The sequence below is a fragment of the Myotis lucifugus genome, unplaced genomic scaffold (assembly GCF_000147115.1).
Source record: "Myotis lucifugus unplaced genomic scaffold, Myoluc2.0 scaffold_60, whole genome shotgun sequence".
In the NCBI taxonomy this organism is placed as follows: Eukaryota; Metazoa; Chordata; class Mammalia; order Chiroptera; family Vespertilionidae; genus Myotis; species Myotis lucifugus.
The window spans coordinates 939,470-966,231 of record NW_005871108.1 but is presented as its reverse complement, the minus strand read 5'-3'; the positions used below and the strand labels follow the sequence as shown (position 1 = coordinate 966,231).

The following is a 26,762-nucleotide window of genomic DNA, read 5'->3' as shown; positions in this document are numbered from 1 at the left end:
CAACTAAGGAACACAGGCAGCATGTTCTACACACATGTGCTTATGAGTAAGCGGGGGCCATTGGCCAAAATCTGGCTTGCCGCTCACTGGGAGAAGAAACTCACAAAGGCCCATGTATCTGAATGTAATCTAGAGACAATCATTGAGAAAATTATTTCACCTAAGGTATGTTATTGTTTAAATATAGCGTGTATTTGCCATGACTTACAGAGAGGAAATGAATTAAAATACATAATATCATGGAACATATTTCCCGGGATGTTTTATTTCTCAATTGGTCTCTCTTTTAGTTCCTATAGCACAGCGGTTCTCAACCTGTGGGTTTCGACCCCTTTGGGGGTCGAACGACCCTTTCACAGGGGTCGCCTAAGACCATCGGAAAACACATATATAATTACATATTGTTTTGTGATTAATCACTATGCTTTAATTATGTTCAATTTGTAACAATGAAAATACATCCTGCATATCAGATATTTACATTACGATTCATAACAGTAGCAAAATTACAGTTATGAAGTAGCAACAAAAATAATTTTATGGTTGCAGGTCACCACAACATGAGGAACTGTATTAAAGGGTCGTGGCATTAGGAAGGTTGAGAACCACTGCTATAACATTTATCATCTGTACATATAGGTGATAAATATATCATACATATATCATATATGATATGTATATATATATTTTAGAAGCCTGGTACACGAATTCATGCATGGGTGGGGTCCCTCAGCCTAGCCGGTGATAGAGGCCTATCAAGGGGCCAGCCAGCCAGGGGGAGGGACCATGGGAGGCTGGCCTGCTGGCCCCCCTAATCAGGGCCTGGGGGTAGGGGCTGTGGGAGGTTGGCTGTTGGAGTGCACTGACCACCAGGGGGCAACTCCTGCACTGAGCGTCTTCCCCTGGTTGTCAGTGCACATCATGACGACTGGTCAATGGGTCATTCTGTTCATTCGGTCCTAACCGTTGCTTGAAGTTCAGGAAGGTTAAATGACTCAGCGTTAGCAGTTGAGCCAAGGCTTGAACCCAAATCTGCCTGACTGCAGACTTTGTATTCTTCCCATGAAGCCCATCATAGCATACTTCACTTAAATGCCACATTAGATTATCTTCATAGAAGAAAAAAAATGTTAACTATTTTACTAGGTGAGGTAGAAGTTAAGCAATTCACTTTAAATAAGAATACAAAATGTCTGATTTTAAAGAAAAGAAATTCTTATGATTTTATAATTGTCAAAGAACAGAGTTTGTGAATCTAATTTTTAATATTCTAATACTTTAAAAATTCTTGAAAGGTAAAAATTGCACTCCGGACTTCAGGACATCTTCTCTTGGGAGTTGTTCGGATCTATAATAGGAAGGCAAAATATCTTTTGGCAGATTGCAGCGAAGCATTGCTTAAAATGAAGATGACATTTCGCCCAGGTATATGTCTTGGTTCCCTTTTGCATTTTTATTTCAGGTGGGCTCTTTTAATTGGCGGAACTCCATAAATCCAGGTTGAGTATAGTGAAAGTAATCTTTCTTTTGACCGAACTAAGTTTCCATGGTTAAGGACAAATTATATTCTTTCCTTCATTCTTTTCCTGTGTTTGTAGAAAAGGTTATGCTTTCAAAAACCTGTAATGTTTCTGCATGTTTATGTAAGAAATATACACAAAGCTACCACACTTGTGCAACACACTCTGATATTCAGTTTTCAATGTGTTACTTTGTTTGCCATATCTGTTTTTGCCTTTTGAGATAAATTAGAAATAGTGTAATTGACAAAACCTAGATATCAATAATTGTCATTGTTTTCAGAATTATCAAGACCCCTTAAATAGCATGCTATTAATAAAATATTTTTTAAATCTCTAGCTATCCCAAAGTGCTAGAGATTTACATGTAATATAAATATAATGCCTTTAAATTTAATTTTAAAAAATCATTTTCCATCTTGTATTATGGTTATTTAGTTACAGGCTTTGCCTCTCACACTGGTCTGTAAGCTTCTTGAAGGCAATATCTTTGTCATTTATTTTCTGAATTTCTAATAGTATTTTTCTCAGTTCCTTGTATATACTATTCCCTCAATGAGTATTTATTGAATCAGGATTGACAGTGTTTTTTCTTTATTTAAAATATTTGTATAATCTCTATGTAGATTTAAAATTATATTGAATATGGTTCATTTGTTCATTATTTCATTTATTCCACAATGTTCATTGCCCCCATACTTTATGTGAAACACTATGCTAGGCTCTGGGATACAAGGAGAAACAAGACAAATAGATCCCTTTTGGTGTGGTGAGGAAATCTGATAATGAAGCAGTTTTTTAAATTATTACAATAATGACAGATTGTGATTATGCTGTGAAGGAATATAAAAAGATTACTGCCCAGAAAATAACAGCACATCTTATTTTAGTTAGGTTAGTCAGGAAAAAACTTTCCGAGAGAATAGCATTTAAGCTCAAACTTGAAGAATGAGAAATACCCAGTCATCTAAAAAGTCCCTGAGGGAATAGCATTCTGGGCAGAGGGAACTGTAAGGGCAAAGGTCTTGAGGTGAAAAAGTGCTTAACTTGTTCAGGGAACAAAAAGACCAGTATGGTTGGAGTATAGTCAGTGAGGGAAAGAGTGTCGTTAGATGATGCTGATAGGTTTGTAGGGCTGCAGAGGCCCTGATTAGAAATTGGGATTTTATTTAAATGCACTGGGAAAGTCACTGAATCATTTTAAACATGGGAGTGATCTGATCTGATTTTGTATTTAAAATATCACTCTGGCTACTTTGCAGAGAATGGACTGGAGAGAGGCAGGAGTGGATACAAGGGAACCAGTTAGGAGACTAAGCAGTAGTCCAGTGAGAGAAAGTCTTATTTAAATAAAAAAGATTCAGTTGGGAGTTTCTATTTTGCATAGCATGGTGATTTATTGAATGTGGTTTTTTATTCTTTTCAGGACTAGTTGACCTTCCGAAGGAGAATTTTGAAGCATCTTACAGTGCTATCACACTGCCAGAAGAATTTCATGATTTTGAAATCCAGAATGTGAAGTAAGTTGTTTTATTTTCCTTCAATTTGACTTTCTTGATATTTTATTGTTTTCATCTTCAGATATCATGAATGCAAATGGATGTAGTTAACTGAAGTAAACACATAGACAAAGACTTAAATTTAGTGTGAAATTTCAAAGAACACCAAACAAATATCATTATATTTGCTAAATTTGCAATATGGATAGTATATTCATCCATTCATTCAGTAAATAATTATTGAGTGCCTTCTATATGCCAGACACTGTTCTAGGCACAGAGGAGATAGCAATGAGTAAAACACAGTTCCTGGCAGCATGAATCTTACATTTTAGTTGGAGTAGACAGACAATAAACAAATAAACAAGTAAATATACATTATGAGATGATCATCATTATGAAGAGAAATAGAAAATAAAATACTGGTGAGTAACAGAATGGTCAGGCCAGACTTTTCTAATAAGGTCAGAACAGAAACCTGAAGGAGGTAAAGGAACAAATCATTCAATAATGCGAGGAAGAATATTTCAGGTAGAGCAAGTGGAAAGAAAGGTGCTAAGGCAGAGTGCACTGGGCATTTTCAAGGAACAGCAAGGAGGCAGGTGAGACTGGAGTAGAGTAAATGAGGGTCTGAGTGGTAAGAAATGAGGTCAGAGAGGTAGCCAGGAAGGCAGATGTGGGGCTACAATAAGGACTTTTATTTTACTTGGGGAGCACAGGAGGGTTTTGAATAGGAGAGTGATTGCACTTGACTGGATTTCTAGTGCTCTCTTTGGCCACTCACTATAGGGGAAAAGGGGGGAAGCAGAGAACCTGTGAGAAGATTATTGCAGTAAGAAGTCCAGGTGAGAGATGACAGTGTATGTCATTAGTTCTCAGTCTTCATTTATATCGAGGCATAACAGTCAAATTATGAATATACTTTGAAGTCAGAGCCAACTGAATTTGCTGATTGGATATGGCTTTAAGAGAAAGAGATGTGAAGGATGGTTTTTGGCATGAGAATGGAGTTACCACTTAATGATATTAGGATAACTACAGAATGGCAGGTTTAAGAGGGACAGTGTGAAAGAAGTAAATTAGGTTTTGGACATAAGTTTTAAGGTGACTGTTATACATCCAAGGGGAGTAGGAGGGTAGTTGAATATCTGGGTCTGAAATTCAGGAAAGAGGTATGGATGGGATGTATCAATTTGGGAGTTGTGAATATTTAGATGAACTTCCGCCATGAGTCATCGGAGATCCCCAAGGGAGTAAGTATAGATTTTAAAGGGAGAGAGGGAGTAAGGGAGAAAATGAGATCAAGAACTACAGACTGAGTGTTGGGTCATTCCTAATAGTTAATAGTCTGGGAGATGAGGAAGGATAATAAAGGAGATGGAAAAGGAGCAACCAATGGGATAGAAAGAAAATTAAGAGAGAGTGGTATTCCAGAGGCCAAAAATAGAAAGTGTTTCATAAGGAGGGAAGTTAACATCTATTTCAGATGCTATTGGTTGGGGTAAGTAAGATAGAACTGAGAGTTGACCATTGGACTTTGCAACCTGGAGGTCATAGGCATGTATAAGAAACTAGTGTTTATAAATAATACTATTGAGAAAATAAAAATCTTTATTTTTATAATAAAATCTGTTTTTTTGTTTTAGGGTTATTTTTGTTGTTTTGCAATATACTATAAAACATGTTCTGTTCACATGTTTTCCTCAATTTTATATTCTCCATAGTGCTATTGGTGTTTTAGAAAAATTTACTCAGAACCAAAGCAGACCAGAAGAAATCACACTTAGAGAAGATTATCACAATGTTCTACTTTTCCAAGCTGGGAACTTTGGTGAGAATATTTGGGAAATCAAAATTACATCATAATCAATTATATAGAATGTCCCCAAAAATGTATATAGACACTTTGAATAATTATAAAGGCAATGTTTATTAAAATACATTTCGTTTTTAAAATTGAGCTATCAGTTGTTAAAGTGTGTATGCATTTTGGAGGGACACCCTTTATTTGCGGTTTTGGATTAAAACTATGCCAATAGAAATAGCTATTTCTATGCCAGTAGAAATATCCTTAAAATGAATCTTTTGATGTATAAATTTAACCCCCAATAGTATTGTCCTTGCCTTTTTCTAGTATATGTGGGAAGAACATGTTCTTAGTAGACCGACAAACCTGGGTTCGAATATGGGCTTTCTCTGTGGACTTGCTGTGTGATACTGGACAAATTACCTAACTTCTCTGAGCCTTACTGCCCTATCCCTTACTGCTTTACTCCCCTAAATTGTGATACTTCTAGCAACATCACAGGGTTATTTTCCTTATACCCCCCCCTTTAATCCTTTCTACCAGTAAGTGATATTTCTATTCTTCAAAAACTAATTTAAATCTAATGTCCTTCAAGAAATGTTTAATATTAATCCATCCTATTCTGAATACAATATAAGATTGAAGACAATGATTATTTCATTAATTGTATTTGTGTAATCTCGGTTCTTGTGATGCTCAGTGCTAGGAATATAAATATAGGTGTCTTTTCATAAATGTTATCTTATTGACCAAGACTGATTTTGGGCGGGGGGGAGGGGCTGGGGGGGGAAGGGGCGGGGGAGTGTGCTATCAAGCTGTACCTGGAAAATGTGGATATACTTTTAGTTCTTTTTGAAAAGTCAGTCTTTTCTTTTGAGCAAATCTTTAGTCCAGCACAATAAAGGTTGCCTTTTTAAACTCTTACTTTCTGGAAGATGTGTGCCTATAGAAGAATTTTCAATCTGAGTGGTACTTCATGATTTTATTTACTGACTAGCACTAACATGGATTGTTAGAGGGTGAACAGGAAAGACCAAACTCTGACACTCTGGGATTTCAGACTCCTGGACATAGAGATTTAAACCCAGGGAAGGGAGAGAATATGTGCTCTCAGTCAATTTGGAAGAAGGCTAGTTTGAAGGAGGGAGTTTATCTGGTGCTGAAAGTGTCTTAGGAGTTTTCTGTCATAAACTTCCACTTGGCAAAATATTTTACCAGTCAGAATTCTAACACTGATACTACCCTACCACCAGCTCTGCTGGGTTCAGATCCTGGCTTTGTCATTTACTAGTATTAGAGTGTAACTGTGTGCACATTACAAAACCTTCCTGTAGATGTGTTTCCTTGTTTGTACAATGAGGATTATATTAGTAATAGTATCTTCCATTGCATAATGTAATGCACATAATAAGCACTCAGTTAATGTTAGTTAATTTTTCTCTTTTTACTGTTGTATCTCCAATCCCCTGCATATTGCCTAATACCCAGTCATTCAATAGGTACTTATTGAATGAATGTAGTAAGCCCATTCTTTTCATTCCTAAGAAGGCAAACATATTTCTTATTTTTCTAACCCCCCATTATGGATAAACAACACAAGCAAGTATCCTTGAAATAATACTTGGTCAAGCAGGACATGACCTACCTAAAGTAGAAGAATTATTAAACTGTACCAACTAAAAGCTCTCTCCTGATGTTTTGACTTTCTTTTTTCTTATTGTATTAGAAAAAGTGTTAGGCTAGAAATCCAGTATCCGCTAATTAACCGAGTGACTTTAGTTCAATAATTAACTAAGTGTTTTAGCTTTCATTTTTCCTTACCTGTAAAATGAGGGGAAGGGGCTATAGAAGATGATATATGCATTTCCTTCTAACCCTAAAATTCTGTGTTTTTCTGATTAACTCAGTATTCATGATATGTATTTATTTAGGGGCGGAAGCTGAAATCCTCAGAAGCCATAGCTTCTTTGATGACAACATCTTGCTGAATTCCAATGGTCCTTTAGTTGAACATAGTTCTGGAAGCCTCAATGCAGAAAAATCTCTGCTCTATGACAGTGGAGATGGATTTGGTGATGAAGGGGCTGCAGGAGAAATGATTGGTATGCTGTCTGGTTCTATAGAAATTGGATATTTATTTCTATGAAATTACTAATGTACTAGTAGATTTATTAGATCAAACTAAAATTTTAGGTATGCTTAATATAAATCCACACATTTTTTACACAAGTTTTCAAAGCTTGTAATATATTTAAACATTTAGGCTAGGTCTAAGTAAATAGCCATCTGTTTAAACATATTTTCTATATAGATTGTGAAATACTGCTTGCTTTAATTTTTTAAATTTTCTAATTTTTAGAAGGGAAAGAATGAGCTTAGTATAGTCCTCACAAAATATACTAGGTCATATACCAAAAAACATTGTTTTCTTTAACAGAAATTGTGGGAGGGCTATTCTATGTCCAGCATTTTATGTCATTTTTTATTTTTATATTATATAAAAGTGTAATAGTGTAGACAAAAACTAGGATATCCAAATGCACATATTTTAAAGATATTGATTGTTATACATCAAATATTTTTTAATTCTCTGGCCTACATTAAAAGGCTGGTTATGGCAAATTTCTGGAATTTTGAAAATATGAAAAAATAGTGGCTCTACCTTAGATCTCTACCAAAGGAGTTTGAACACTTTTATTTCTTGATCTGAAACTAAACATGGCTTTGTAACAAGGCTACTATCTTAGTATTAGTATAGTATTTCCTGAAATCAAACCTCTAAAAATATATTTTAAATAAAGGAAAGAAAATTAAGTATATAAAATTCTATGTCATCCTGCATGAAATGTGATAATCTATGTATCCAATCAAATCTAATTAAGTAGGATTAATTTGTTTTTGTATCCTTTCACAATGCTTTGCATATAATGCCAATCAACGTTTAGTGAACAAATGATAGATTCAACTCTGTATGACAAAAGTATTTATTGTGTTTTTCAAGACAACCTATTACAAGATGATGAAAATATCCTGTTAGAAGACATGCATTTGAACAAAGAAGTTTCCATGCCTCCTGAGCCTCCCAATACTATAGTGGGTATGTTGAAATTTTCTTTGTGTAGAAAGTGAACAGTGGCTAATATTCAAATTAAGCTTTAGAACTTCTGGGTTTAAGTAGCAGTATAGTATATTGGAAGATAATAAAAAATGTCCTGCAAACTTTAGTATGACTCAATACAATGCAGATTAAGATACTGGGTTCTGAGAAAGGTACAATAGTAGTTATTTATCAAGGACTGGGTTAATTTGGTATGAGAGCACATTTAAATACTTTGCCAAAATACTGTGCTTTTGAATCATTAAAACAACATATGTTACATGGTAAAAACATCGTTAATGTTTGACATTAATATGGTTATTAATTATATTAATGTCATATTAATATGGTTTGACAACCTATATACAATTTGAGAGAAATTACAAATGGGAGGATATTTTCTACTTGAAATTTATGTGAAGGCACCTCAAATGATTTGAGGTCTTTTTGTCTGCTTTTTTTTTTTTTGAGCATTAAAAATATGATTGGCTTCACGTTCATGTGATATTGGTTTCTAACACAATAGTAGAAATTTAAAATGTTACAAGAGATAGACAATTAAATTTTAGTTATGTTTTCATGGGTCAACTATTAATTAAATTATTTAATAGATCATAAAAATTTTAGCAGACATATAATCACATTTAAGTCAGTTATTATGGTTAGTACCACTGTTTTCACTTTCACTGAAACTATAGTCACAGTCACATCGAAGTCCAGCCTTAGATGTCACATGAGCAAAAGAGGGTGATCATACCTGACTCACCTAGACACTGTGGGTCCCAGACCATATAATAGCTGAGCCGCTTCAACTCTATTAAATACATGATTCTAACAATTCAGATGTGGCTCCAGATGGCAATATGAATATTCAATTAGTCTCTCTTTCACTTTAATTTTCAAATAGTCCTCCAGCTATTATTTTTATAATTCCTTTTATGGTGATGTTGATTAGTAGAACCAGATAATCCAGAGTGTATACATCTACTGGAAAATGAAAAAATGCATGAAACCACATTATCAAATGAAGAGGAAGGATTTACCCTTGTTCCGATTGATACGTCAGGTCAGTCATTCATGTTTTTATTTTTGACACCTACTATCTTATTCACTGTTAAATAGTTGAATAATCTATGAAATATTTTAGGAGGTTGGCAATCTAGTAATAACATTTGTAATACAAAGGGAAGAGTGTGAAGGAACTTTGAGATGACCCTTTCATTATATTCTGTTCTGATCAAACCATATTTCCAGTTTGGGAAACTGGAAAATTTTAAACTGAGTTCAATTCCAGTAGTTATTGAGCCATTACTCTGTATTGGACACAAATGAAGAAGACATAGTTCTTGCTATTAAGGAAATTAAAATTATATATATATATGTAATTTTAATATATATGTTTAACACATAGACACAGACAAAAGTATGGTGATAGCCAGAGGGAAGTGGGGTAGGGGAGGTGGAAGAGGGCAAATTGGGGATAAATGAGGATGGAAAGATACTTTACTTGGCAATAGGTGCATGATGAATTATACATGTGATATTTCATTGAGTTGTGCACTTGAAACCTGTATTATTAACCAATGCCACCCCAATAAACTCAATAAAAAGGAAGCTTACAATCTCATCACTAAATAAATAAACACATAAATGAATATCAAATAAGGCATAATAAAAGAACCAGAAGAGAGGTACTATCTTTTCTAATGTTTAACCTCAAGCATGTTTTTAGGAATAACAATAAATATGAATCTAATATATAACTACACCTTTTAGGAGGCACTAGTTTTAAGTAGTATATTTGATATGGATTTCAGTTTATAAACTCAGACATGCCAGGAATAAAGCATTCAAGTTTTTCTTTACCAAATTCAATTCTGAGCCTCTACCCCAGTGGTTCTCAAGAATTTCAGTCTGCTCCCTTATCTGCCCTAAGCCATGTGATATCAAAATTTGGGGGAAATATGTGACCAGTGGAAGGGAACGCCTGGTTATCAACCACACTGGCTGTGGTGCCCACTGTCCCAGCCTGCATAGCTTCTGGAGTCATCACACAGCCAGCTCCTCTGGGATCTTATCCCAGGATTTCACTGAGGCACGTCAGCAATCTGGTTTCTGTTCTTTCTGGCTCCATCTGATCCCAGATCTTCACATTCTTGGAAATCTCACCTTCCCTCCCCTTTTACATCTTTGCTAAGGAAAAACTTAACTTTTGCTTTCTACCTGGTAAAATGTCCTATAGGAACGAAATCCCATGGGCTACCCACTTAGACTTTGTGTATGAATTTTAGTGGGAAAGGAAAAAATATGCTGGACAAATACAAGTCAATGTTTCAAAAGTTATTCTGTTATGTATATATTTTAAGGAACCTCAGAATTGAGTGACTTCCTCATCCATATACCCTCTGCTCTACATTTTCTCAGTTGTCCACTAAGTAGGTCAACAGAATTCTCCTCAGAGCCTTAGAGAAACACCTCAAAGTGTGTGAATTCTTGGCTGCTTAGACACTCTAGTTGTGCAAAAACTTTGTAAAGCATAATTTCCAGTAGAAAGAAGAGAATTTTCTTCTCGATGCATCTCTGTAGGTTGTATTGTGGTAGACATTTCTTAGATATGCGGTGCCTAGAATATTTTACAAAGCTGTACAATCAATCACATTTGTGCCTATTTCTTATATTTAGATATTGCTTGGAAAAGGAAAAACAAAAAGAGGAAATTGCTCATAGATCCAGTCAAGGAGATCAGCAGCAAAACTATGCATAAACAGCTTACTTTCTTTGCTGACACGCTCATGGTTTTGGAACTTGCACCTCCTACCCAAAGACTGATGATGTGGAAAACAAGGGGAGGAGTGGATACACTTCTGTCATCTGCTACCCAGGATTTGATTCATACTGAACTGAAAATGGTAATAGTTTTCCATCCTTTTACATGGGGGCAATGTTTACTTACAAATAAATAAACACATATTTACACTCATATAGTCAAGAACTTAAACTTGGAAAACAATACCTCTTTATTTTTAATTAATATGCTGGATGTGTGTGCATGAATTATAATTTTGACTTTTTAGCACATTTGCTTGTATTTATTGAATTGCTTTACTTGTACAAAATCTAGAAACAAAAATGTGTATTTTTACAGTTGTTTACAAAATGCTTTCTGTCTTCTGGCTTTAAACTTGGAAGAAAATTGATACAAAAGGAATCAATAAGTGAAGAAATGGGGGGCAGAAACGTAGTAGGTAAGACATCCTAATTCTGTTGATGTTGAGGGGAATGTAAAATTTCCTTTTACATTTCAAAATGAGGATGGGATCCACCTTTATATCCAAACTATAAATGCTATCTCTAGAAGAATATTTGAATTTAAAAGAAATTGTTATGTAAGCATTGTATTTTTCAGCTTTATGGATTAATTTTTGTCCACAAAGCTACATAAAAAGATGAAGTTTATATACAGTGTGTACTACTCTTAATCTCACACTTTCCCACCGCCTCCACCCCAAGGCAGTATTCACAAACCTCCAACAAAGAAAAATTTTATACCTAGTAAGTTAATGTTTCACTTTAAAACAACATGAAAAAAGTCACCTAGTGATAACAGCATTTAAACAATACAGTTAACCTGAGACAGATATTTCCATGCACCCAGAGGATACATGGAGTATTAATAATTGCTGATTATTATTGTGACTATTATAAAGGAATAATAAAGCCAACTTATGTGGTGAGTGAGCCTCTGCTACCTGACCACCTTTCCTGAAATCATTAAAATCAGCTGAACGATATACTAAGTGGGCTTGAACGATCCCTGTTGTCTGTGAGTATGGGGGTAAGTGCTGAGGAGATAGTTGGTGCAGAATGGGGGGTGGAGGTGAAAAAGAGGCAGATGTGGGGAAAGGGCAGATAAATCTGTGTCAGAGAGAGTTTGAACACCCTTTTTTAAAAAATATATTTTATTGACTTTTTACAGATAGGAAGGGAGAGGGATAGTCAGAAACATCGATGAGAGAGAAACATCGATCAGCTGCCTCCTGCACACTCCCTACCGGGGATGTGCCTGCAACCAAGGCACATGCCCTTGACCAGAATCAAACCTGGGACCCTTGAGTCCACAGGCTGACGCTCTATCCACTGAGCCAAACCGGTTAGGGCATGAACACACTTTGTTTCAATGGATCACAGTGTCAGAAGTTTTCTTTTATAACAATCATATTCGAATTTAAGTTGGAAAGATATTTTGGTAAAATCTTTTTTACTTCCTTAATAATTCAGAGACCTCCATGATGAAAGATCCAAATTCCTGGCAAGAGTTAAGCCAACCCAAAAGTTGGCAGGATGTGACTGATGAATCTCATTATAGCTCTCATGAGGATACTAATAAAAATATTAGCTCTGAGGTAAGTTAACCAAAGAGAATCATAAAGATACTATTTTTCTGACAAGATATATTAAAGGAATGTTGAGACTCTAATTAGTTTCTTCTTACATTTATAGTTTATATTTTCATCTCATACTGTCCTGTAATTTCTTCAGTAAGTAGCAGTACTACAGGATAAAACATGATTTTCATCTGTACAACAGGATTTTCTAGAAGTTTAGGATAGTTAATCACAAGAAAAGCCGTTTCATACTGAAATAGTACTTTGTGTGGAGCATTAAATAAGTGATTGTACTTGAATCTGGTTATATGCCGGGAATATTACTAGGCCCCAGTTTGTCATGGAATCTTCTAAGACTCTAGACAATTCACCTGTGTTTTGATTTTGATCTAAATTCACCCTTCCCACCTTTAAAATAGTATGTTTTGGACCCACCAGTTACCTTAGCTTTGCATCTGAAAGACTATCTAAAGATTCCATGACCAAAATAAAATTTTAAACATTTTTTTTATTTGAAGACATAACTTTTACTTAAAAAACATAGTTATTTGGAAACAATGTACTATGAAATATTTTCTCAATTGTCACTTTATTGGCTGTACAAATGTAAATATTGTAGCCATACCAAATAAAAATAAACCAGTGCTTTTCTACTCTGTCCCATCATCACTGTACTTTGATAACCACTCTGGGAATTCAGAGTCAGCCCACATTGAAACTGAATGCCCTTGGAAGGGAAGCCAATTTCATAATGCACTAAAAGAGAATGTGTTTTACTAAATATTAGATAACATACTAGATATTGGATACTGGGATACTACTCTCCTTTATTTGGGCTCAGGCATTTCTTAGAGCACAACTACTGAAAATTATGACTAAACAAGCTTGTTTAGTTTATGACTTTTTAACATTAACAAAATTGATTTCACCCTAGCTGGTTTGGCTCCGTGAATAGAGCGTCGACCTGTGGACTGAAGGGTCCCGGGTTCAATTCCAATCAAGGGCACATGTCCGGGTTGCAGGCTCCATCCCCAGTAGGGGGCATGCAGGAGGCAGCCAATCAATGATTTTTCTCTCATCATTGATGTTTCTATCTCCCCCCTGTCCCTTCCTCTCTGAAATCAATAAAAAAAAATTTTTAATTGATTTTCCCAAGTGCTTGGAGTGAAGGAAAGAGATTGATGCACTGGTTCTTTTGAACCTTTTACTCCTTTATCCTATGCTCATGCTTTAACCTTCAATTTCATTCTTATTCTTCTTCCAAAAATGGTAAACAGATGTGAAATATAGCCAGGAATGAGAAAACAATCAGTTTGAAGGGACAGGAAAATATTGATTCCAATTAATCATTTCAACTCTTCATAAAACAGAATTTTATGTAGAGTAACTGAAGAATTGAGAGTATCTAAAATGTAGAATATTCATAAAAATTAAGAGAGAAAAACATGTTTCCACAAATATGTATATTAAAGAATAAAATGCAACTCCTCATATTCACTAAAATTTTTTAAAACTGAAGTGAAAAATCAAGTAAGAAACTGTTGTAGGAAGCTCCCAACTTAGTCAAGATCATAGATGACAGACACCTGGGGTATGAAGCTTGGCGACAGGTTGAAGATGAAAAAGGCTGACAGCTTCTATAGCAATGAAAAGGGGAGAGGATGGGAAATGAAGAATTCCTGGCTTTCTCTTTTTCCTTCTTCCTTTATGTCTCTGTTCCCCTTCCAGATAGTTTTTCTTCCCTTTTGCCAGTGACAGCTCCAGCAGTGGTGGAAGAATCCTGCCATGGCCCTGGGTGGGGATAGTAATATCCCTTTTCTCATTCTCACCCTCTCTACTTGCAGATCTCCTAATTCTGCCACCTGGTACTGGCATGAGAATAGAGGTAGGGGACTGGGGCTAGATAAAATGCTTCAAAGGAAAGTGACCTCAGCTACACAGCAGCAGAGACTTTTGATATGAGATCTGCAGTGGCGAGAGATATAGGAGTGACAAGGATAGGAAGCAAGGGGGAAGGGGCATGCAAGTTCTTCTTTTGTAGGAGGCATATGGAAAACAGGAATATTTACGTTGGAGGCAGCCTACCTGGAATATGGTATTTTAAATTAGCTTTATAAATGAGCATTCATGTGATTAAAACATTTAACAAAATGAGATTGTTCCTGTGATGACGACTACTACTGTGATAACTTACCCATTTTTTTCTAATTTGTTTTAGCAGGATATTGTTTCTTTGGCTGCTGAGGAATCCTCTTTAATGAATGTTACCTTGGCACAAGGAATTGAAAATGGTTCAGTTGAATTGGTAAATATATGTATAGTCTTGGAAATGTTCTTAAAAACTTTGTTCCTAAATGTTTAACACCTTATTTACCTAAAAATTGGTTTTTAGAGTTATAATGTTACTTTCTAAAATTATAATTTATATTAGTTATCTCAACAAATGTGTGTGTGAGTGGTTTGATAATACAATTTCAGAATTGCTTTGGCTTTTTTGTTTTGAAACTTCAAATAATTTTAAAGGAATCTGTGAGAATTTATGTTTATCAAAAGTAGTAACAGATTAAAAAGGTTGACAATCACTGTTTTAAGTTATTCTTATAAAATCTCTAGAGAAAGAGTTATATTAGGGGTGTGGCCTAAGGCATTTGAAATTTATTTTAGGGGACTTCTGGTCAAGATGGTGGTGTAGGTAAATGCAGTACTCTCATCCTGCCACAACCACAAAATTACAACTAAACTATAGAACAACCATCATTTAAAAAAAAAAAAAAAAAGAACAACCATCATTCAGAACTGACTGAAATCTGGCTGAATGGAAGCCCTATAACTAGGGAATTAAAGAAGAAGCCACATAGAGACTGGTAGGAGGGGTGGAGATGCAGAACCAGCTGATCCCACATCCATGTGTGGCAGATAAAAATCAGGAGGGATATCTCAGCTGAGGAGCAAGAGGTCCCAGCTCCAACCAGGCCCCCCAACCCAGGGTTCCAGTTCCAGGAAGGGAAGCCCCATAAGTTCCAGCTGTAAGAACCAGCAGGGATTGCCTCAAGTGAGTGTAGGCCTGCACAGTGAAGGGTCTTGGGTTTGATTCCCAGTCAAGGGTGCATACCTGGGTTGTAGATTTGATCCCCTGGTGCATGCAGGAGGCAGCCAATCAATGTATCTCATATCTATGTCTCTCTCTCTCTCTCTCTCTTTCTCTCTCTCACTCCTTCTGACTCTCTCTCTCCCTTTTTCCTTTCTTACCTCCCTCCCTCCCTTCAACTCTCTCTAAAAATCAATGGAAAAAATATCCTCAGGTGAGGATTAACAAACAATAACAACAACAAAAAGAGCAGGGATTTAGGCTGAGGGAAAGGGAGGGCTACTGGAGTACCAGGCAGTTCCTTTTAAAGGGCCCACACACTGACTTACTCAGACTCTCTCTGAACTCTAGCACTGGGATAGCAGCTTGAAAGGCACCAGGGACATGTGGAGAGGAACTGAATTGTCTGCCATCAGGGCAAGAGCTGGACCAATAAAGAACTTCCCAGATAAGAAAAAGCTAAAGGAGTTCATCACCACCAAACCAGTATTGTATGAAATGTTAAAGGGTCTTCTTTAAAAAGAAGAAAATTAAAAATATGAACAATAAAGTGGCAATAAATACATATCTATCAACAATTGAATGTAAAAGACAAAATAAATGAACAAACAGAATGGAAACAGACTCATAGATACAGAGAACATTTTGATGATTGAGAGAAGGGAGGGGATTAGGTGAAAAAGGTGAAGAGATTAAGAAGTACAAATTGGTTATTACAGAATAGTCATGGGGATGTAAAGCACAGCATAGGGAATATAGTCAATAATATTCTAATAACTAAGTATGGTGTCAGATGATACAAGATTTGTCTGGTTGATCACTTAGTAAGTTATGTAATGTCTTATCAGTGGGGTGTACAGTTGAAACTAATATAATAATGTATGTCAACTGTAATTGAAAATGTTTTAAATGATTAAAAAAGGAAATTTTACTATATTTATCAAAAAATATATGGGAATCTTTTTCCCAAAAGATTATATGGCTCAAAGCCTATATCAGTGGTTCTTAACCTTCTGGCCCTTTAAATACAGTTCCTCATGTTGTGACCCAACCATAAAATTATTTTCATTGCTACTTCATAACTGTAATGTTGCTACTGTTATGAATCATAACATAAATATCTGATATGCAGGATGGTCTTAGGCGACCCCTGTGAAAGGGGTCATTCGACCCCAAAGGGGTTGTTCGACCGCCAAAGGGGTTGCGACCCACAGGTTGAGAACCTCTGGCCTGTATCTATATAAGACTTGAGAAAGAACATAGCCTGCTCAAAGGGCCACAGGTCAATAGCAAAACTATATATATAAAAGCCTAAGTGACCAGTCGACTGGTCAGTAGCTATGACATGCAATGACCACCAGGGGGCAGACGCTCAACACAGGAGCTGCGGTTCTCGGGTGATGCACAGGGAACCAGAGAAGAGGGAGCCCAATTCCAGGGTGTGTCACCCAAGAACCACAATCCGGGACCCTTCAGGGGTCAGAGAGCGGGTTTTGGGACCCCACCAGTGCACGAATCCGTGCACCGGGCCTCTAGTTATAAATAATGCTGCAGTGAACATCCAGGCTATATAGATCAGTCTGCACCTCTACAGTTACTTCATGATATGAAATTATTAGAGCAAAGAGTATGATCATTTTTAGAACTTTTGATATATATTGACAAATTGTTTTTTACAAAAGAATTTTATCAACTTACATATTCATCAGAAGTACATGAAAGGGCTTGTTTTCCTGCAGATGTACCCTATTTTTTTAACCTTTATTAATTTTATAAATAAAAAATGAAATCACAGAATCACAAAAAAAGCAAAGCTAGAAGTAATGTTTGACCTGCCTAACTCAATATATATTATTATCTTCTTTCTCTAGTTTTTGCCCAGAGTGCTAAAAGCATTTTTAAGATTGTAATGAATTTTAGCAGAAGTTTCTTAGTTAATAATATCAAAACATTGAATGCTTGATATTTTAAATAATCATTATGATGAGTTCTAAGGTTATTAGATTTTCTTTTTTCATAGGTGGAAAACAGACTGAATTCTCTGGATAATCTAGAACAGAATAAATACCTAAACTTTTTACCTGAAGCATTTAAACAGCTGAACCTGAAGTGGGTTGATTTATGTTCTCTTTTCTCTTTGCCTCTATAGACACAGGTTATTTTCGAGCAAACCACAACACAGCACAAGTTCAGCTGTTTTAATAATCCACTGGGCTTTCTACACAAAGGATTCAGTTGTAGGGTGTCCAGATAGATCAAGTGGACAGGTTTCATTCAGCAAAGCACACAAACTATTTCTTCTGAACCTTTTCTTGGTTAGTTTAGTTGTGCAATATAGGTCAAGCTTCAGTCTCGTGGATCTTTAACAAAGAGTTGGACCATTGCTTTTTACATTTGAAAAATAGCATTTTGTGTATTTAACAATAAAAATCAACATTAGTAATTGGATGAGCTCATTTATCCAAGAACAGACCAGAAAGGAGTAAACATCCATTGTAACTGGAGGGATTGGGAAAACTCTTCAGAATAAAGTGACCATATTTTCAAATTTTCTTTAGAATGTAAGAAAGGATACAGCATCGGTAGGATCAGGAAGCCATAAAGCTGGTGGGGATGGGGACTCAGCAGTCCCCTTAGCCTCAAATAATTTAAAATGTCAGACAGGCCCTAGCTGGTTTGGCTCAGCAGATAGAGTGTCGGCCTGCTGACTGAAGGATCCCAGTTCAATTCTAGTCAAGGGCACATGCCCAGGTTGCAGGCTCGATCCCCAATAGAGACGTGCAGAAGGCAGCCGATCAATGATTCTCTCTCATTATTGATTTTTTTCTCTCTCTCCCTCTTCCTCTCTGAAATCAATAGAAAATATTTTTTAAAAAGAATAAAATGTCATACAGAATATTCTGGAGTTCTCTGAAATCATTTTGGAGTCCTTGTAATTGAAAGCACTTTTAGGAAGTATCCAGGCTCCAGAGATATACATGAAAGCAGGACAGTGAACCCGTGAAAAGGTGACACAGATGCTGTTGTGTTGCATGGTCAGAGCTAGCTTAGGGAAAAGTATAAAGTAGGTCAGATTTGGGCCACTTTCCTTGCCCCAACTCTTTGTGGTTCTGCTTTTTTATCAGATTCAACAGCACCTTTCTTATGTCCAGTTCTGTTCTCAGCTCATAAGGTGTTAGATGATAAGGGCTTTGAGTGGGTTCCTGTGAAGGGATTTCAACTTTACGGTTTTTCAATACTGAGGTGTTGCTGAAGGTTTAAAAACAGAAAAGAATGAATCTATTCAGATAACGATAGGCAGTTGGTTGATCTCTTTTGGGCAAGGCACCCTCAAAATCTGAAAGGTTTCTAACCCAATTGTACACAAACTGCTAAACATCAGTTATTGTTAAGAGCTCTTGTATCACCAAGTAAGTTCAGATAAAGGCCTTTACAAGGCAGGTTTTTTAATATATAGCTTTATGTTTACTCCTGTTAACTAAGTTCAGATTAACCAGAGCTGAAATAAGTCCTAGCCAAAAGTGGTGATCTTTGCTGACTGTTTTTCAAAGCAAGGGCCCAATGCCCTGGATGCATTACCAGTAAAGACAACAGAATCTCCTACTCTGGAGCCCCTTATCAGAAGATTGCCTGGGGCAGATGACATGATACTGTATATATAGACCTCTAACGATTCCACCAAGAAACTACCAGGACTGATAAATTAATTCAGTAAAGTAGCAAGATACAAAATGAATATCCAGAAATCAGTTGCATTTATATACATCAATAATGAAGTATCAGAAAGGAAAAGTAAGAAAACAATCCAATTTACAATTGTATTAAAAGAAACAACACCTAGGAATAAATTTAACCAAGGATGTAAAAGATCTGTACTCAGAAAATTATAAGACACTGAAGATACAAATAAGTGGAAGCCTATACAGTGTTCATGGATAGGAAGAATTAATATCATTAAAATGCCCATACTACCCAAAGCAATCTATAGATTCAATGCAATTCCTATCAAGATACCAATGGCGTATTTCACAGAACTAGAACAAATATTCCAAAAATTTATATGGAACCACAAAAGACTCCGAGTAGCCACAGCAATCTTGAGAAAGAACAAAGTTGGAGGAATCACACTACCTGATACCAAACTATACTACAAGGCCATAATAATCAAAACCGCATGGTGCTGGCATAAAAACAGACATTTAATGAATGGAACAGAATAGAGAGCCCAGAATAAACCCACATCTTTATGGTCAATTAATATTTGACAGCCTGGTCAGTGTGGCTCAGTGGTTGAGTGTTGCTCCATGAATCAGAAGTTCAAGGTTCCATTCCTGATCAGGGCACATGCCCAAGTTGCAGCTCAATCCCCAGTAAGGGTGTGCAGGAAGCAGCCAATTAATGATTCTCTCATGTTTCTGTCTCCCTCTCCCCCTCCCTTCCTCTCTCTGAAATCAATAATGTATATATATATATATGTATATGTATATATATATTTAAAATGTATGACAAAGGAGGCAAGAACATGCAATGAGGTAAAGACAGTCTATTCCAGCGGTCACCAACCGGTGGTCTGTGGACCTCTGGTGGTCTGTGAGGTCCAAGAGGTTGGCGACCACTGGTCTATTCAATAAATGGTGTTAGAAAATTGGACAGATAACTGCAAAAAAAATGAAATTGGACCACCTTCTTATACTGGTCACAAGAATAAACTCAAAATGGATAAAAGACTTAAGTGTTAGACTTGAAACCATAAAAATCCTAGAAGAAAATACAGGCAGTAAAATATTGGACATTTCTCATAGAGATATTTTTTCTGATACATCTCCTCAGACAAGGGAAACAAAAGAAAAAATAAACAAATGGGACTACATCAAACTAAAAAGTTTTGCACAGCAAAGGAAACCATCAACAAAATGAAACAGATTTGCCCTGGCTGGTGTTTCCAAGTGGTTAGAGCATCGGCCTGCACACTGAACGGTCTCAGGTTTGATTCCTGGTCAAGGGAACGTACCTGGGTTGCAGGCTCCAGCCCCAGTCCAGCCAGTCGGGATACATGCAGGAGGCAACCAATCAATGTGTCTCTCTCACATCGATGTTCCTCTCTCTCTCTCTCTCTCTCTTTCTCTCTCTCTCTCTCCCCCCCCCCCCGCCCCCCACTGTCTCTAAAAGTCAATGGGAAAATATCTTCGGGTGAGAATTAACAAAAATAAAAAATAAATAAAAAAATAGAAGCAGACTCATAGATACAGAGAACAGATTGACAGCTGTCGAAGGGGTGTAGGGGTGGTGGGCTGGGCGAAAAAGATAAAGGGATTACGCAAAAAACAAAAACAAAAAAACCTCATAGTCACAGACAACAGTATTGTGATTACCAGAAGGGAAAGATGGATGTGGATGGAGGTAGAAGAGGGTAAAGGGGGGATAAGTGACAATGGAAGGAGACTTGATTTGGGGTTGTGAACACACAATACAGTATACAGGTAATGTATTATAAAATTGTACATCTGAAACCTATATAATGTGATTAACCAATGTCACCCCAATAAATGTAATACAAATTTTAATAAAAAGAAGGTAACCTGGGGAGTATAGATGTAATACTACAGAGGTTGATCTATATTTGAATTCTAGTCTTGTTCTCTGTTAATCAGGCTATAAGCTCCTTATTTGCAGAGCCCAGTGTTATAATTGTGTTTCTTGTAGCAGCTACCACTATGCCTGACAAATAGTAAACATTCAGTAAAATTTGGTTAAGTGAAATATTTTATCAATCATTCAAACAGGAGTCATTGGGAAGTGAACAAAATATTGAGGCAAAGAGATGGAATCGAAGAATACATCGGCTGTTAAATGATTTGCGGGTAAGATGGTAGGGTTTGTTAACCCTATTTTTATTTTTAAAAATAAGTAAAATGTTAACTTCAGTTTTCTAGAGGTCAGTAAAAATGAAACCATTTTTCATTATGTTTTTATTGAGGCCAGATTCGTGAGATGATTTTGAGCAATATCCGCAAGGCTAATTATGGGAGTCTGTTTTTTGTGCCTACATCAACACAGTTCTAATTAGAAGCTCTAAGCAACTTCTTACCCATTCCCATGCCCCTAGACATCTATTTTATGTTCCATTCTTATTTTTAGCATACTATTAACAAATATTCAATGTGGAACTTAATTTGTAACAGTTTATGAGTGAACCATAATTTTAAAATTTAACATATTTTTATCAAAAAATACATGTAGGTAATTTTGAAAGTTTAATAGTACTATGCTGTGAGGCCTGTTCCCTTCTTATCTCTAAGTCCTGCTCACCAAAAGCAACTATATTAAGCTGTTTCTTTTAGTATTTATATCCATATTTCTAATGACTTGTTTTACTGCTCTTGATATTTTAGCTTTAAGTTTTATTTACTTCTTTCTAATGAAAACTTAGCTTAATTACATCTCACCCCTCCTCAGTATATTTGAGCCCAGTATTCAGTGCTTATAATGTTATAATTGTAGTAGTTATAACGCAGGTTTGATTGTGACAGAGAGCCAAAATATCAGTGGCTTAAAAAGGTAGACTTTTTTGTCTCTCAGGTAAAAGTACCAACTGGCATGGCAGGTGTTCTCACAAACTTGTCAGAGACCCACCTTTCCCTTTATCTCATTTTTTTGTTCTCATGATCCAAAATGGCTTTGCTGCATTCCAATCAGCAGCAAATTTTCTTTTAAGGGCACAACTCAGTTATTGTGTGTATCATTTTTCTCATTTCATTGACCAGCTCTTAGTCACCTTGTCACATCTAGCTGGGAAATGTAGTCCTTCTCTGACAATCTGGGGCCCAGGTAATAATTCTATTACCATGGAGGAAGAAGAGAATGGATATCACCCCCAAAGACTATGTTAAAAATTAGTCCACATTGAAACTTCATAGTGTAATTACATTTATTTTCTTATCAACTGTATGAGGGGGGTAGGTAATCGTTCTTTTTCCTAGTGTCTATATATCCATTCTTAATTATTTTTCCAAACTTTCTGGCAACATAATTCATTGGTTTCATTTTCTTTTCCTTGAAGCTATTCCTCCTGGAGCTCATCATCCTTTTGTTCTACTCTGGATTAGTTGTTCTCTAGGTCTGCCCCACAGTTTTTGTCTTGGGACATTCCTTTACCATAACATTGAATTCCTTTGTCCTTTTCCTATGTTGATTCCTCTGTTTCCTGGTACTTTGATCTTCCTTTTGGTCAGCATACTGTCATAATTTCCTGAGACACGGAGCGCATAGGAGACCCTACATACAAGGCTGAAAATTTCTTTATTTTACTTTTAACTTGTTTGGTTGTCTCTGAACATAGTTTGAAATGTCATCTCTCAGATGTTAACGACTTTTGTAACATTTCTAGGCTTCTTGGTTGTTATTGAAAAGTCAGATGCTGTTTGGTTGGTGATCCTTTGTAAGTGACCTTTATTTTCTCTCCGGAAACTGTTAGATCTTTTCTTTATCCGTATTGGTCTGAAATTTCATGATGATGTGCTTTGGTTTGAATCTTTTTTCATTTATTGTGCTGAGTGTATAGCAGGTTCTTTATTCTGAAAGTTCATGCCCTTAAGTTCTAGGGAATTTTTTTATTATTATTATTTCTTGGATTTTCTCCTTGTTGTTAATCTATCCTCTCTTTCTAGACTGCCCAATGGGTCCAGATGGGTCAGATGCAGGATCTCCTAAATTGCACCTTCAATTTTAAAAAATCTTGTGTCTCCTTTATTAATTTCCTTTGTTGTTGTTTTTCTACTGTTTAGGATATTTCTTCAACTTTATCTTCCAATCTATTGAATTTTATTTCTGCTTTTACCTTTTTTGTTTGTTTGTTTGTTTTCTAGGAGTTTTTTGTTAGGTTTTAGGTGGGGTTTCATTTGTTTGTTTTATAGCATACTCATCTTATTATTTATCTCATTTTAATAGCTTCATTGAGGTACAATATACAAAAACCCATACCTATTTAAAGTATACAGTTAGATAAGTTTTGGCATATGTATATACCTGTGAAACCATTACCACAATCAAGATATTGAACATATGGCCCTAGCCGGTTTGGCTCAGTGGATAGAACATTGGCCTGTGGACCAAAAGGTCCCGGGTTCGATTCCAGTCAAGGGCATGTACCTTGGTTGCAGGCTCCTCGGGCCCTGGCCCCTGGTCGGGGCTCGTGCAGGAGGCAACCAATCGATGTGTTTCTCTCACATCGATGTTTCTCTTTGTCTTCCCCCTTTCTCTTCCATTCTCCCTAAAAATCAATGGAAAAATATCCTCGGGTGAGGATTAACAACAACAAAAAAAGATACTGCACATATGTACAATCCCAAAAAGTTTCCTTGTGCCTCTTGATAATCCCTTGTCCCATCTCTCCCATCCCCAAGCAAACCACTGCTCAGCTTTCTCTCATATCATCCTAATCATTTTTTACTGATGTAGTCTCTTTTCTTAACTTTTAGAGGTTATAATTTTCTTTTGCTCCCTGCATTATCTCTGTTTCCTTACTGATTCTCTTGAATTCTTTCATTTTTGCTCTTGAATGTCAGAACTTTTACTCAAATGTCTGATGAACCTTAGGTTACCTGTTTTTATTTAAGAGTGAAACACCAAAATCTGATTCAAAGTTATATAAACACTAGAGGCCCGGTGCACGAAATTCGTGCACGGGGGGTGGGGGCATCCCTCAGCCTGGCCTGCACCCTCTCGAGTTCAGGAGCCCTCGGGGGATGTCCGACTGATGGCTTAGGCCTGCTCCCCCACTGTGGGAACACACTGAACACCAGGGGGCAGCTCCTGCATTGGTGATCAGTGTGCATCATAGCGACCGGTCGTTCCACCATTCAGTCAATTTGCATATTAACCTTTTATTCTAGAGCATGGGTGGTACTTGTAGACTTACGGAAGTAATTGGGTGGTTCCCCTCCCCCCACCACACACACACACACACACACACACACTGATGTCATTACCTATAGGTATGTTTTTTCTCAAAATGGACAGTTTTCCCAGCTTAATCCTTACATTTGCCTAGCATATACGTATAAGCATGATGCCCATGGTTTGGGAACCAAAAGTGGGTCAGGGAGAGGCTGACTCTCTTACTGTTTAGGGTGTAGATTATACTTACCCCCCTCGTTTGTGGGATGACATTTCTCTACCATCCACAGTGCCTGGTGTCCCAAGGCTAGAGTCTCATCCCAATGGTTGCTGTCTCCAGAAAAGCATCTTCCTGCCTCCTTCATTTTAGAGAGCTTTCTGGGGGAAACAGAGTAAGCACATATGTTCAGTCTTGCACATTTGTCCCCTCAGGGTATTTTTTCAAAAGGGTTCTAAAAGTTGAAAGGACTGTCCCTGCTCTCTCGCAGGGTAAATAGCCTGCTAGGGTACAGCTGTGTCTTGGTTCTGTGAAGTGGTGGAGTGGACTTGAGGGTCAACTGCTCCCAAGTAGACTTTCAAGAAATTCTCCTGTTTTCAGCTTCACTCCATATCTCCAGCTCATCATATGCTGTTGCCTCTAATTCCCGAGGTTTCCAAAGGTTCTATAGCTCAAATTGGCTTGCTTTTTGTTGGCTTTCCTCCCTGTTAGCACTTGGGTTTCAGCTTTCTCCACTCTGCAAAGTCCATCAGTCTTCCACTTTCTTTGTCTTTATTTCCTTTCTTTGTTACCTTATATTTCTTTTCCTTCGTTTTAGAGGGGTGTCTGGAGGGAACAGAATAAGCACATTGTTGAACCTTGCATATCTGTCCACTCAGAGTGGTTTTCAAATGGATTCTTGAAATTGAAAGGGCTGTCCCTGCTCCCTCCCAGGGGAGAAAGCCACCTAACTCATATCACATCTTCTCAAGAACAGGAATAAATGAAGACTTATCATGCCATCTCTGAAAGGTTGCCAAGCCTGGGCCACTTCTTTGGTTGAGATACAGTATTTAGCTTATTAATTTGTTAAATGGTATGAACTGGTAAAAAAAAAAAAACAACAACAACACATACACTTGTATATGATATTTCTAAAAATGCTTCACAACTATCCAAGAAGTACCGTACTCACAGGGATACTGGCCAGCATTTCTAACTAAAAACCGTACTTCTATTCTAGGAATCTGATACCAGGTACAAGTCTTCATAAAAGGAGTTCTCTTCATCCATAATTAAACCCTTCATTTTTACCTCAACTTTTTCTATTAGGTTCACAGTTACCCTATGATGAAACCAACATCTTTTTAACCTGTGCAAAGAAACTGGGAGATATTTATATAGTCATATTGCCCTATCACTGAGATATACAAAATAGAATTCTATATTTACTGCTAGAATTTCATAGTAACCACCATCACTCAGTGCCTTTAAGGAAGAGAAGCCTGATAGCTTATAATCTTCATTGCATTAGGAGCCTCCCAAAGTCCTGTGGATTTTCCTCTCCCTGCAAGCCTAAATTAATTACACTTTCCACAGAAGCCATTTATGTTAACATCAATTTTTTAAAAGACCTAACATTTGTATAACACATTAGGAATTTGTATAACGCTTTAGAGCTCTTTTGCATGCATTTCTCAATGAACCAAGCTTGTGCTCAATGACCTATATAGTTTTTAAGCTTACTCACGAGTCATTTGCATTTCTCCATGTAAGGCTTTCACAGTCACTTATTAAAAATGCCAATATTTTGTTGTTCATTGTGCATCCACAGCCTGCTCTACTTCTAGTGATCTTGTTTGCCTTTCCTTTTCTCTTTTCTAATTCTTTTCCCAGGAATCTCACAGGACAGGAATGAAGTGCTTTAGTCTGATGACTCTCTGCAGAAATAGTGACCGAAAACAAGCTGCTGCCAGATTTTATAGCTTTCTTGTCCTAAAAAAACAGCGGGCTATTGAGCTGAGCCAGAGTGCCCCCTATGCAGATATTATAGCTACAGTGGGACCAATGTTCCATAAAATATGAAGGAAATTCAGAACATGCAGATTTATGTCATCATTGGAATTTCTGTATAGATTGTTCGATTTAATGCAGCAGCCGCCTGGAAGCAGCTGAAGGTCTGATCCCTTTCGTAGACAAGCCAACCTGCCATTTCTTCTTTGTAAGCTCACAATAATCATAGCCAGAGCTGGAAACATATATGCTCACAGAAATACTAAATTATAGCTGAGTAATAGTTTTAACTTAGCTGACTTGAATGTATAGTATGTACCATTTCCCTGACTTGAATGTTGCATTTAGAATACATTTTGAAAATATTATATGGCTTCAGGAAACACTCAAGGATGTTATTAAAGGGCTACTTTACATTGGAATATTTATTTTAAATTTATGGGACTAATTAATAATTAATACTTTATTTCCCCACAGACAA

General features: G+C 36.6%; 1 protein-coding gene across 1 annotated transcript; it reads left to right on the top strand.

The window, feature by feature from the left end:
- On the top strand, nucleotides 1-26,398 carry RAD21L1 (RAD21 cohesin complex component like 1). The gene is made up of 13 exons (XM_006089367.3): nucleotides 1-165; nucleotides 1,296-1,425; nucleotides 2,947-3,040; nucleotides 4,744-4,850; nucleotides 6,758-6,928; nucleotides 7,828-7,923; nucleotides 8,879-8,989; nucleotides 10,606-10,832; nucleotides 11,069-11,168; nucleotides 12,202-12,326; nucleotides 14,527-14,613; nucleotides 21,180-21,257; nucleotides 26,165-26,398. Exons 1-13 carry the CDS (start codon nucleotides 22-24, stop codon nucleotides 26,351-26,353), a joined length of 1,659 nt encoding a protein of 552 aa, XP_006089429.1. The 5' UTR covers nucleotides 1-21; the 3' UTR covers nucleotides 26,354-26,398.
- Nucleotides 26,399-26,762: the final 364 nt, after the last annotated feature.

Bases quoted from the DNA above. Each gene is read 5' to 3' on its own strand.
- RAD21L1 (XM_006089367.3), top strand. From the start codon at position 22: ATGTTCTACACACATGTGCTTATGAGTAAGCGGGGGCCATTGGCCAAA. The intron at 8,990-10,605 runs GTCAGTCATTCA...TCTTATATTTAG, and splicing joins TGTTCCGATTGATACGTCAG to ATATTGCTTGGAAAAGGAAA. The intron at 11,169-12,201 runs GTAAGACATCCT...TTAATAATTCAG, and splicing joins GGGGGGCAGAAACGTAGTAG to AGACCTCCATGATGAAAGAT.